This window comes from Rhyacophila brunnea, unplaced genomic scaffold, assembly GCF_057557595.1.
Source record: "Rhyacophila brunnea isolate RB1 unplaced genomic scaffold, BYU_Rbru_1.0 scaffold_15, whole genome shotgun sequence".
Classification (NCBI taxonomy): Eukaryota; Metazoa; Arthropoda; class Insecta; order Trichoptera; family Rhyacophilidae; genus Rhyacophila; species Rhyacophila brunnea.
In genome coordinates, this window is record NW_028232806.1 from 15,975,184 (window position 1) to 15,988,632 (window position 13,449).

The 13,449-nt window shown below is 33.5% G+C and overlaps 1 protein-coding gene across 4 annotated transcripts in view; it reads right to left on the minus strand.

The window, feature by feature from the left end:
- Positions 1–420: 420 nt before the first annotated feature.
- Positions 421–13,449, minus strand: part of LOC147074951 (uncharacterized) — a 55,972-nt gene continuing 42,943 nt past the window's right edge. For 2 of the 4 annotated variants that reach the window (XM_085943010.1, XM_085943008.1), the window contains exons 9-15: positions 12,475–12,639; positions 8,793–8,875; positions 7,517–7,805; positions 6,959–7,057; positions 6,684–6,784; positions 4,645–4,804; positions 421–3,191 (exon numbers count right to left, since the gene is read on the minus strand). In XM_085943010.1, the coding sequence (XP_085799136.1) occupies positions 2,488–3,191; positions 4,645–4,804; positions 6,684–6,784; positions 6,959–7,057; positions 7,517–7,805; positions 8,793–8,875; positions 12,475–12,639 (1,601 nt within the window). In that variant the 3' untranslated portion in view covers positions 421–2,487. The remainder of the gene's footprint in view (positions 3,192–4,644; positions 4,805–6,683; positions 6,785–6,958; positions 7,058–7,516; positions 7,806–8,792; positions 8,876–12,474; positions 12,640–13,449) is intronic. The other 2 variants (XM_085943011.1, XM_085943009.1) reach the window with 1 other exon arrangement.

Genomic DNA, 13,449 nt, shown 5'->3' on the forward strand with positions numbered 1-13,449 from the left:
AAATGAGACACTCCGGTGAGATATTGAACCGAGGAACTTTGAGTATAAATATATCATCCTTTACATACTAAATAAAAGACCACTTGTACGTCCTGGTACTGCAGTTCGGTATCCATAATCATCCATAAGTATACTGTCAGCAACGCATTGACATTCACAGCCATTCTGATCTTTTGTCGGTGTTTCTAGTGAAAAGTATTTATGAAAAAACCGCTGCCTTCGATTCATTTCAACATTATTTTAAATACTTCAATCATACAATGCTTTGTAATAATAAATCTTTTACCTGTATGAAATGGAAGCATGGAAACTTGGAGGATTAACATTATCCTGCAGTGACCACGTGACGGTAGCTAAAAGTCACAATCATTTATACAATATTAAAGTGCCCTAAATACTACAAGGTTTTTAATTTTTTTTACCATGTCCGATCCTATAATAAGATCATATGGGCCTCAACAGGGTGGAGAGGTTTGTATTAACAGATTATTGTTTTTCGAAAAATGGATATTGGCCCCTCGCTCAACCTATTAGGTACATACTCTGACTCAAACACAAACTGAAAAATAATATGTGTACTTGCCAGACCCAGGATTTGAACCTGGGACCCACGACGTTATAGGCCGACTGAAATAATTTGGAAGCACCTTTTCTAATTGATATGTTTCTGAGGTCTTTCTAATTTCAAAAAAGAAGCTTACATTCTTAAATCTTGTGAATTATTCATTGAATAAAAAGAATAGTTTATTATTAGTAGAGACCGGATTATATGCAATATAAAAAGCTTGAAATATGCATGAAAAATGCTTAAAATATGCATGAAAAGTGTCAAAATATGCAACATTAATAATAAAAAGATACCAATTTTCAGTTTTTTTTATTTCAAATTCAAATCGACGATAATTATTAATTAACAATTATTTAACATTTGTTACTCGTGTAAACGTTAACAATCAGGTACTGTTGCAAATGTTTGGTAGTAAGATTGTGTCTTGGATCACTCAAAATATTTTTATAAGTGGAAAAGGACCTTTCCACATACACTGAGGTAACTGGGCAGTATTTGAATTTGGGTGCTATGTTAGCACTTATTGTTTCTGGCAAAGGTTCACCCGTCCCATTAATAAAACCATCAATTTGACACAAACGTTCAAAGCCTTGGTTATTGTTCAAAATGTTTTCAAACTTCCCTCTACGTTTACGCGGGAATACCTCTGGCAATGCGGAGTTCATTCGGCGGATTTTATTCATTAACTGAATAGATTCAGTCAACACCAAACCTTGAGTTTCAATCTTTTTAATACTCGCAAGTATGCGGGAAAAATGAGTGCTAATCGCAGCTATGTTTTTTTTTATACTAGAATCGTTAAATACTTCTTTAGACTGACAAACTGCCATAGCTTCTGCACTATCGAAGTCATTTACTACACCTTTGATGGCCTCGTAATATAAAATATAGCGAAAATATGCATCATCACTAGATTTTAGGTAAAATATGCAATAACCGGTGAGAATGGGCTAAATATGCAATTGCATAATATGCAAATGCATATAATCCGGTCTCTAATTAATATGGCAGCAATAACTACGATTGAAAAAGTTGTTTATATCAATTGCATTGACGTATTACTGATGTGTTAAAAAATGGCACCAAAATTTTCGTCTGCCCGAAGTCTGTCAAAATCTTTCCATAGAAATTTTATTTTTTTGTAATAAACAGATAAATAAAGATAAAAGTGACAGAAAATTAACTCTACCTGCATTGAAATATCGGTCCAATCTGCAATAATTTTAATCTTATTTTATTTATAATAAAAGATGATAAGCTTTATGGAAAATTTTTTCATTATTTAGACCTTTTCTGAAAAAAAGTACCCATTTTCAACACCACCTGTAGACAATTATCAAAACTGGTTGTTCAACGAACTAGGGACATGTAGGGGAAAGCCTACAATATTGGGAATCAATAATTCCAGAATTAAAAAAAATATTAAAACCCATCCGGCAGTGTTGTCTTCATATTTCCATCAATTTTTAAGATGACAGAATGAATTCTTATGTTACATTATGGAGAAAAGTGATTTTATAAAATCATTTTTGTCAATTTGGATTTCAGACATTTCACTTTATGCAATGATCGCTCATCTTCGACCAAGAGGCATTCTTCACTACTGCCAACGACATGGAAAATCACCTCATAATTCAAGACTATATTTCCAGCAAGCGAGAATTTGGAGAATGAGAATGTGCTGGCTAAAAACTAAGAGATTAATCGAACTCCATGGTTTTTACCACTAGAATCGACTAACGAAAGAAAAATATACAATGCTATGACAGTATGGATATCAAACTGGTACCGGAATGTATAAATAGTCCATTACGCTGCTTTCAAAGATTTCACAATCAATTAGATTGAACTCGCTGACCTCTTCCGATAAACAACACTTGAACGTTCCTCAAATACAAAAAGCGCAATTACTTTGACCATCACCAAAACCTGCCGGGCCTCTGCAGGGGCCTCCAGGGTCTCCTGAAGCCGTGATTGTTGCCTCTGATGGGAGAGTAGAAGCGGTCGTCCATGTGTGGAGGGGGACGACTGTAGGGAGACGGAGGGGGTCCACGGAATGCACGCGGAGAAGGAGGGGGCGCTCGATTGAATCTGAAGTCCGGCGGAGCGGGATTCATACCGGCCGCTTGTTTATTCCATGAATCCGGTTCCATTGAATTATCCATATCCTCTCTTTCATCATCCATAAAGGAACCGCGAAATTCATCCGTCGGAGGCAGCGGTATATTGGGATTCGAAGGGTTAATCATATCAGCGTGTGGATCATCGAAGACGTCTTCATTTTTAGGCGGAGTTTTTGCATTGTTGCTTTCGGTATTGACGTCTATCTTTTTTTGTATGTCTTCCGAATCCGGCACACTATTTATCCTCACTAGGTTATTATTCTTGACGGGGGATGGGGACGATTTGACGGGAACATTATTTGTTTGGGCGGGAGACGAGTCGGTGTCTTCGCCCACTAGGAGTTTGTTGTTATTGTTTGTGAATGGCTTGTCTCGAGAGTTGGTATGCGGCTTTCTGTAGTGTGGCGGCGGCGGTTGAGAGTGTCTGGACAAGTTGGGGGGGGGCGGGTTGGCGTGAAGTTTGGACAACGCCAATTCAATCCTCAAGTGCCTGCTGTACTCTGGAACCCGACAGAACAAACTCAATCTGAATATTATTTATACAGCTTCAATCACTCTAGAAGGAGAAGGACATTACAGAATACAAATGAATTCTTCTAATTGACTTTTTCACAACTTTGTTATCGACATCAATACATAAAATAAAAATTTAAGATTATTCTTCAATTTAGAGATCATCAATATAATGACGTCATGCCCCAACTAGGAGGAGGGAGTCTGATATAATGTGATGACTTGTGACTATATAGCCCGTTTAGACATGCGTAGACTTACTGCTGACAGTATGTATTATAACGGCCATAACAATGAAATGCACGTGGAAACACGTATTATCGTGCAAGTTGCAATATTGCATGCATGGATCAAAAAAGTTCAGCAGCTTCTGAATTTTCACGCAATAGTTTGAATTTGTGATATCTGCGATAATAGTGAACCTGCCAGAAAAAATACACCACACCGAGCAGAGCATTTTGATGTTTACCAATTTTAACAAACAATCAAATAGCACCATACAATGACAACAACGCGTCTCGCATATGCTTGAAGAATAAAATTGGTGAGACAATCTGCACTTTTGTATAGTTATTATCGCGATAATTTAATTTACACACTATCAGTGCCAATAAATCCATGCAGGAGGTAGAAAATGTAAAGTGGCAATTTTATGATCGTATTAAACGAGCATTGCAGGAAATTTCAATTTTTCCATTTGATTATAAAAATTGAATCAATGTTATCGAATAGCAGTAATTTTACTTGTGCATGCGAACATCTCACTTGATTCTACCTTTTGTGAATTTTACCATTGAGTGTGTACATTCAAATGGCAATGATTACATTTGTGCAATACATGCATTATACTGCACTACTCACTGAATTGTTTTGATTTTGTAATATTTTTTTTTATTATATAGAAGAGAAGAAGAAGAAACATTTATTTTAATTCCAGCAGTCGCATTGAACAAATAAAACATTGGAAACAAAAACGGCAGTTTACATTCACATAAAATGTTGGCAAGTCAATATTTTATTTCTTTCTTATAAGTGTAACTTCTGAAAAAACTGTTCTAAAATGTTATTTTTTATTACCTACTACATTTTAGAATACTTTGTTATTTGCATATTTTAACCACTCCTGTGGGTCTATTGTATACTTATCGACCGCTAAACTGATAAAGCAATAAATATTATCAAACTTAGGGTAGGTTTGTATCAAAGCATTAGCACTTATTGTAGCAATTACAATAAGCAGCAAGAGAGGTGCTGTTAAAATATAGCACTTATTGCAACAATTAAAACCAACTTATTGTAAGTGTTACAATAAGTGCTAATGCTTTGATACAAACCTACCGTAAGTTTGATAATATTTATCGCTTTATCACTTTAGCGGTCGATAAGTATACAATAGACCCACAGGCGTGGTTAAAATATAGAATAATAAATAATTATTACCATCGTCCATATCATGCAGTTCTTCATCAGACATCTCCATGTCGATACTCTCGACATTGACATTGTCATTGTCATTGTGAGACAGCATCCGTCTTCCAAGGTGGTGAGGCAAAGGTGGCGGGATCGGAATACCCATATCGCCACCCATATTTCTATAGTCCTGGAAGTAATATAACATCAGAATGCGTGGAATAACAAAAAATATTAACTACATACGATTCTGCCTTGTTTGTTTGTTCTCTTGCCTCTTTCAAATTAAGTTGCTCCAAAATCCATGACTAATTATTGTATCTGGACGACTGCTTATTTTTGTATATACTTTTTTATGTTTTTCTTTCTCTCTATTTTTCTTTAACGATTTTTAATAACTTTCCAATCATATTCATTACAGCTGTACATATTTGATATAATTTAATTTGATTTATTATGCTTTTTGAGTCCACCTATTATTGGGACGATCACATTTTTTTTTCTATTTGTATTCATATTTTATGTATCCTATGTGATCGATTCTGTTGGCTGATCTAAATAAAAAAAAATAAAAGAATCTCTATTTCATATATGACATGTATAAAAGGAATAATATATCATCATACATGATTAAAAGGTATTATTTATTTCTTCGTGCTTTTAAAGAAACACAACCTGCGGTAATTCCTGAGACGTTAAAGAAAACCTTCTCTACCAAATGAAGCTGAAATAGAATAAGAAATATAAGCTAAAAAGGTGGACTCATGGACTATTTATTAAATTACATTGCTGTTTCTATGAAAGCAAACTTCACTATTTTCAAGCACATCTGTCAAAACCCGCAAAAATTTCAATACAATTTTAGATTCACTCAAATGTTCCAGAAATTCCATAAATTATTGTTAATATACCCATTTCGTCAAATTTAAAAATTCGTGTAGTTTTAACTTTAAATAGTACACCCGATCCTCTTTTTGGACGGCTTTTTTGCACGGTTTCGAAATAACACGGTTTAAAAAAAAAGTACAGATTATTTTTTATTATCTTTTATTTACAGTGATTTTTTTGCTTTAACATGGTTTAAAAAAACTAAAAAGAATAAAAATACGTATGTATGTACACATTTATCAAAAAATTGCGTTGCAATGGACCGCACGCCACTGATGCATACATATGTTGTCACCCGATGCCGCCCAGAAATATATACATACATACATGGCGCCACTAGTCGGTCACTTCGTGTTCGATACGAGAGACGCGCCGCGTGCTTCGGTGTCAGCGTCATTAAAAAATATTTCCAGCAATAAGAGTGATTTTTTGTTAGAAAAAAACAGCAGTAAACGGGCACGTTTATTGTCAAGTAACGAGACTGAATGAATATATTTATCTGTGCTAAATTTAATTTAAATCGAAAACTATGTATTTTTAATTAAGTCTATATATTTTAATGTATAAATAATAAATAAATTCGATTAATTTTTGACTTCAAGAATTTCGTATTTTGAGTTGATTTTCAGTAATGGAACCTATCTACCATTATTGTATGGTCACCTCATCCTTTTTTACACGGTTTTGTTTTGCACGGTAGTCTTCGGAACGTATCCCCCGTGCAAAAAGAGGATCGGGTGTATATAATGACAATACGTGGCAATGAGTCTAAAATGATTGGAAGAGAGATGAATAATTGTCAAATGGCTTTTCAATATTGACTTGAACCACAATTTTATTATTCACTTATTAGGCAAGTTGACGGATCCAGCACAACATGTACTTATTATTGTCAAAATATTTAGATAAACAATCACAAAAATGTCAAACGCATACGTCATTTGCATCGAAATTTCAATCAACCAACTTATGATCGTACACACTAAAAATGCAAAAATGCCATTAAGTGTTTTAATACTAAAATTTCACATAGCTCCCTCATGTTATTGTCGCTCATTATGGAGGTAACCGCATATTTTTATAAAATGTGATGACAACCACAAACTAAACAATAGCATATTATACCTTGATGTTACTACATACCATTTATATAGTGATAAAATAAAAATACTGTTCCATACCTGATCTAAACTTTGTTGAGATCTCGGAGTCCATGGACTTATTGGAAGATTGGGGGGAAGGCTGCCTGTCAGGGATATTAAATTTCTGTGATCCACATCTACTGAAATCAATATTTAAAATAAATGTTAGCAGCCATCTATTAAAACATACATAATACATAAATTTGACATAATCATGACATTATTATTAAACAGTTATAAAAAACATGATATGCATGCTAAAAGCAATAATTGAACAAGTATTAAAACAAACAGATAAAATATATATACAATACCTTTGTGGACTTGGCGATTTCTATCGTTTTGATGTTGAATGGGTGACGGAGGTGGCAATGGCGGAAGCATTCTTTGGTCTATATCTTCCATTTCCATCACTGACAATAAAAAAAAACGGTGATCATATAATATGTTCATTAGAAAATAATCAAGCTTAGACAGAAAGGTAGAAGCAAAAAAAAAAAAAAAACGGCGTAATAATGGCGTTGGAAAATTTAGCATTGTTTCTTTTATTTAATATTTCTAACAAAAATAAAATCAAAATGCAATGAAAAAATAATTCTCTTCCCCCTTCTTCTGCCTGAAGAAGTCTAGTGGCTAAGAGTTGATTTTTCCAGTGTTTCTGGCACCCCTATGATAAAATTACATTTTTGCAGATACATGTAAGGGCCTTCGAAATGACCAATATAATAAATACATATAATATGTGCAAAAGGAAAAGAAAGATGAATCTAATTAATTAAAATTATTATATGCCAAATTCAAATTAACAATCTCATTGGCTCTTGGCGTCATGACGTCATTTGACCCGTAGCGAGACACTATTGAATACTAACTTGCTTTAGTCATATTGGGCGGCGGGGGAGGGGCCATTAAAGGCGGAGGTCTCTGATCAATGTCCTTTGCTGTATGAATCATGTTGTGAGGAATGACGAGGGGCGAGTGAGGATGGGGAGGAGGAAAGGAATGAGGCATGGGGACAGGTATGGGGATGGGATGTGTGATCGGGAGGGAATGCGAAGAAGGGGGTAATGGGATGGGTGGAGGCGGAAGAAGAGGTGATATGGTTTCATGTGTGGGAGATTCCGGGGTGTCCTTCAATATCCGCGGCGGAAGATTCATTCGCTGTAATAATAAATTTTATTTTGATTATAATACCGTGTAATATCGACGGAATTATTATAGATCTACCAGTACTAGTTGTCTGTTCAGTGAGTACGGTAGGTACTAATGTTTGACATATGATTCAGTATTTGTTATACATACTATGATTGGCTTAGTTCTAAATTCTAACAGTGGAGGATGTATGCTAGTATATATACAACATACAGTGGTGAAGAGTAGAGAGAACTTACGACATGCAGATGGTGTTAGTTTTTAAGGTCCTGCCTAACCAAGCCATAATAATATGTATACATACATAATTAGAAAATGTCTCAGATATATTCCTAATAGAAAAAATCTTTGAAAAAATTATGACACCTGGCGGGCCTCGAACCGCATCCACTGGATTTCGCACCAATGTGCTTTACCATGAAGGGTTTAATTGAATTTTATAAAACCAAGTTCAATGAAAATAAATAAGTATGACTAACAAATTGTGTACTTACAATGTAATTTGTAATATTTATGTCAGATCTCTACTTACAGCCTACACCTACTATTAGCCACTGATACCATATGTATTTAGTATTAACAATTAGGGCTATAGGTTTCAAAGTCGGTAACCTCCATTTTTACTTTTTATTCTTTAATGTTTCTAGATTTTGATTCTGTAAGTACTTTTCCATTGTATGCATTTTCATAAAATATCAAATACAGCTCCGTTTGTTAAACCAGAGGTTGATTGCAAAGTTGTTTATTTAATTTAAGTTGGCATTTTTTGGATTTTTTAATTATTATAATGACATCAAAAACATTTATTTCGCTATTCACTTTTTCTGATCGTTTACTTTGCAAAAGAAAGTATTCTATTTGCGGTCCTAAATGTGTTCAACGGTTTTTTGCGATTATCTCAAAACAGCGGAATATGGAGATTACCGACTTTGAAACTAATGGCCTCAATTTATAATATGGCTTAAAAGACAAGGAAATTAATTAATGAGGCCTCACCTGTAGATCCCAATTATTATTCCAATGTGGTTCCGGATTATTGTCGGACATGTAAGGATCAGGCACGGGCGTTATTGGAGCCTCTAAAGAATAAATAAAAGACGATTATTATTACAGTAAAACCTCGTTAATACGAAACGGTTAATTCTGAATATGTCATTTTTGTTAAGAGTAATTTTCATATTTTTTTTTACCATGTTCGATCCTAATAAGTAGGGAGCGGATTTATATGCAACAATAAACATGATTATATGCATGCACGTATGCACTTAAAATTAATAAAATGCACTAAAACCGAAGAAATATGCACTCAAAAATTGTCATTTTTTGGGGGAAAAAAATTTAAATACCCACTTTACCCAATATTACTGACAAAAATCGAATAACTAGTCAATAATTTTTCAACATAATATGATAGCAGAACAAAAAAATACAAACAATGAATATAAAGTAAATCAATTACAATTTTCAAAATAGTTTTTTCACAAGTAACTACAAATAATTGAATAATAAATGCAATGTAAACCAAACATAACTTAAAAAACAAAAACGACACACTTAACTATTCCTAAATACTATTTTCGGTTTTTTGCCTGATAATGAATATGAATATTCTCTGGCATTAAATTTTGCCGCATAGGTCTATATATCTGTCGGTATTTTATTTATATGCGGAAAACGACCTCTCAACGTCCACAGAGGTGATTGGGCAAACTTTAAATAGAAGTGCCTGAGTTGACTTCACTTTTTCTGATAAATCCACAGCTCAGAGATGGCATTAATAATGCAAGTGCATCTAAACTATCTACCTACCTAACTTAGTTATATTTCGATAAAATAATTTAAAAAAACTAAAATTATAAATTCAAAAGCTCTAAAATATGCATTTATTTATGAAATATGCACTAATGTCTCAAATATGCTCTAACGTCTCAAATATGCATTTATATGCACAATAAAATTTTATTTTTGGATTCTGTCTTTCAAAACAGATTTCTGTGCAACTCTCATAGCTGCGCATACACCCTAACAAAACATGCACTAGCATATAAATCCCTACTAATAAGATCATAATATGGGCCTTAGAGTGGAGGTTTGTATTAAATGGATGTGAGCCACTTGCTCAACCAATTAGATACATACTCTGACTTAAACACGAATTTAAAAACAATGTGTATTTGCCAGACCTAGGATTCAAACCTGGGATCCACGACGTTATAGGCTGACTCATAGCCACTCGGCCATTTTGTAAAATCGACAGATTGCACTAATAAAAAGTTTTTTTTCTTTATTTAAAAATTCTGATTGATTGTGTATTTTAACACCAAAAACATTTTCCAATCAAAGAAGCAGTCATCGGGAATTATTGATGTTGAATGTAATATTTAAACAATATTAATACTTTCCCAGCTTTCATGAGGTTAACCCGATCGGCGCGTTAAGTTTCCATACAAAAGATGTGCTGTCCGCGGTAGGTTTTTCGAAATGTTATTCTTCGCTGTATTATAATAAATACGGCAGTTAAAAATTGTGGCTACAACTGTTATCATGCCTAGATACATAAGGATCCAAGTGCCACACTAAAACACATAATAGAGTGTTGAATTTAGCTGTGTTTACTTTAACAAAACTACTGTATTGCTTTGTTCGGATAAACTCTGTAGCCATTTTCGATGACAAAGCACTTGACTTCAAAACAAGTGCGCCGATGAAGACAATTAATCACTGACTAATTTTATTTTACTCGTGTTAAAAACACTTAAAAATGCCATAAAAATTATTGAAAATAATAGCTTTTATTGGTGACTTATGAATTATTGTTAATTAGTGTAAGTTTTATTGATGACAAATCCATTAAAATTGGATGGTAGTCACCAGTTTTATTTCGTGGCATAGATTGTGTCAGCATTTTACATGTTTTATGGGCCATTATAATTTAAGCGTAAAGGTGAGTCCACACTGATTGAAAATATTATAATAATTTTTTTGTTTTTTTTTAGTGAAACTTGGATTTTGTATATTACTTTTCAGTTTTATTGAGCATTGTGTTATGTTAGTGATTGTCATTTTATGTTTTGTAAAAAAAACAATATTTATTTTTTAAATTGCGTAAATTTTTCCAAGTGCTATAAAAACTTTTTTTTGGGTAAGGTTTTAAAAATTTATAAGCATTAAATTGTACGCGAAGATAATATGTAATATAGTTGAAAAGTCAATATTCCATGATTTATATTTTATACCTACCCGTGTGTGTTTTTTTAGCAAAAAATTATACGTTTTATATATTCCTTCATAGTAATTCGTAATTTATTTATAAAAATTGCAATCCTCTAAAATATAATAATATATATATTTTTTCATTCCGTGTGGACGCATCTTTACTAAATATTTACGACTTTCAATAATGAGCTCGATTTATGACTTTGAAACAATTAGGGAGACACATGAGTAATAAATGACATAATCCAGAACACAAGTTCAAGTACATTTTTAGAAATATTACGACAAATTTCTTTTCGTTTTTTGGTTGTCTTTTTCGTATTCCCGCACATGATGTAAAAATCGCGGTGAATTCAACTTTACACGGTAAATACTCGGCGCACACTCAACTCGAATGAAATATATTTTGTATACCTACTGCGCAGCCGCGAAAAATACCGCGTAGATTTGAACTGATGCAATCGGACCGGCGAATCTCGATAGATCGAAGGGGTTCGAAAGATCGATGTTTATGAAATTAAAACAACATAATTTTGACAGAGTTATCGATATGGTGGTACGAACACGAATCAGAGCATTTTTCAATACAAAAATTAATACTATGCGTGAAGTATTTCCTACTTTACCGACATTTCAATTTTCGATATCAACAGTTGCGACATCCGCCCAGTATCAGAGCTTATGTAAAAAACAACATATGTCCCATCCGCGGCGATCGGGTTAAATAAAAATAAAAACTAATATTTTTATCAACCAATATTACATTGGTGATTGATTGACTTGGTAGACTTTTACAAGAAATACAACTTTCTGAACAAAAATATGAAATAAATAAAACAATACAAACAGAAATGCCAAGTACAGCCCTGAGTAAAAAAATTCAATTCAAGGTAATAGAAAAAATGTATGGCTTGTACTAATAATGTGAATGTTTTGGTTTCAATACCATCGATCACTTATATAGTAATAAATAAATAAATCAACACATTCAGGTTTTGGGTTGTTTTTACATTACAACAGGCCACGAAACTCAAATACATATGTACATTTATTATGACCTCACAAGGAATCGTGTGTCGTTATAACATAACTTATTTATAACAAATACAGTTCAAGTTCAAGGGCAGTGCCGCCGGCACCGATCGTGACATTATATTTAACTGCCGTATTGACATGTTTATCTATTTAAAAAATATTATGAATATAGTCATCACTTGTTTTCATCTACCTTGACCTAATTTTTACGTTTTCGTGGAATTGGCAGATGGGGTCAATTCTATATTATATACTAGGCAGCGAAACTGTTAATTGTTAGTTGCACTTTCATATATATATATATACTCTAGAGAAGGTGTTCTTTAATCTCTTTGATTAGGGCAATAATCAACATTAAATCAGGAGTCTTTTTATTTGTATATACATAGTTGATTAAACAGGTATTCGGTTGAAGGAATCAACATACCGGGAGAGACTTGACCAGGGTTGGGCGTAGTGGCGGCCATACTGCCATAGAAATTAATATTTAATGAGTGATCGGGAGCAGAGGCGCCTATCAGATCCAGTCCCGGCAGGATGGGAGGCGGTAGGGGGGGTGGTGATAACGTTGAACGGAAAGCTGCGTTTTCATCTGTAAAAAAAGAGACAACACAATAAATATGTGCATTTTCATAAATCAGTAGGTAAATATAATATTTACAACAGCCATATAACATCACACAAACAAACTGGCTTGATGAAATGCTGTGACCACTCGATGGTAATAATTTATAATTACCCTAAGAAAATGTAAGACTAATTCTGTATGCAAAAGGAAAAATGCGCCATGTCTAAAATTGCTACTATTCGGGAGAGCTAAACGAAGTTTGATTTTTGGGCCAGTTTGTATGGGAACTCCAATGTTTCTGTATGGAATTTAGTGACTCAGAGATGTGATTCGACTCATCATTTTTCTCATTTATGCAATACATGTATAATGGTTCATTAGGTATACTTAACTCATTTTTCGATTATTAATACTATCGCCCTCTTCCTTTTATTCACAGAATTATCTATATGACCAATTAAGCATGTGCAGACATTGTCATTATTCATTTTGCTAAAAGAACCACAAGTCTTTAATTTAAATACATTCTAATGGATTCAAGCTCTGTACTATTCCATTTAAGTCGTTTTTTGCGACCCGGGTTTCGACTTTCGGCATCTTCAGGCGTCGTGTACACTCACCAAAGGCAAACACACACTGACAACGAACACCCTTAACTCTACCTTATATAGTACAACAATACAATAAAGTAGGTAAAAACTCCATTACCTACCTATTTAGTCATAAATTACAACAAAAAATACAATAAACAAATTATGAATAGCTGAAGTGTCAGTAAAAAACCCAATTAGTAAAAACCCTATCTTATTAATAACAATACACTGGATTGATGAA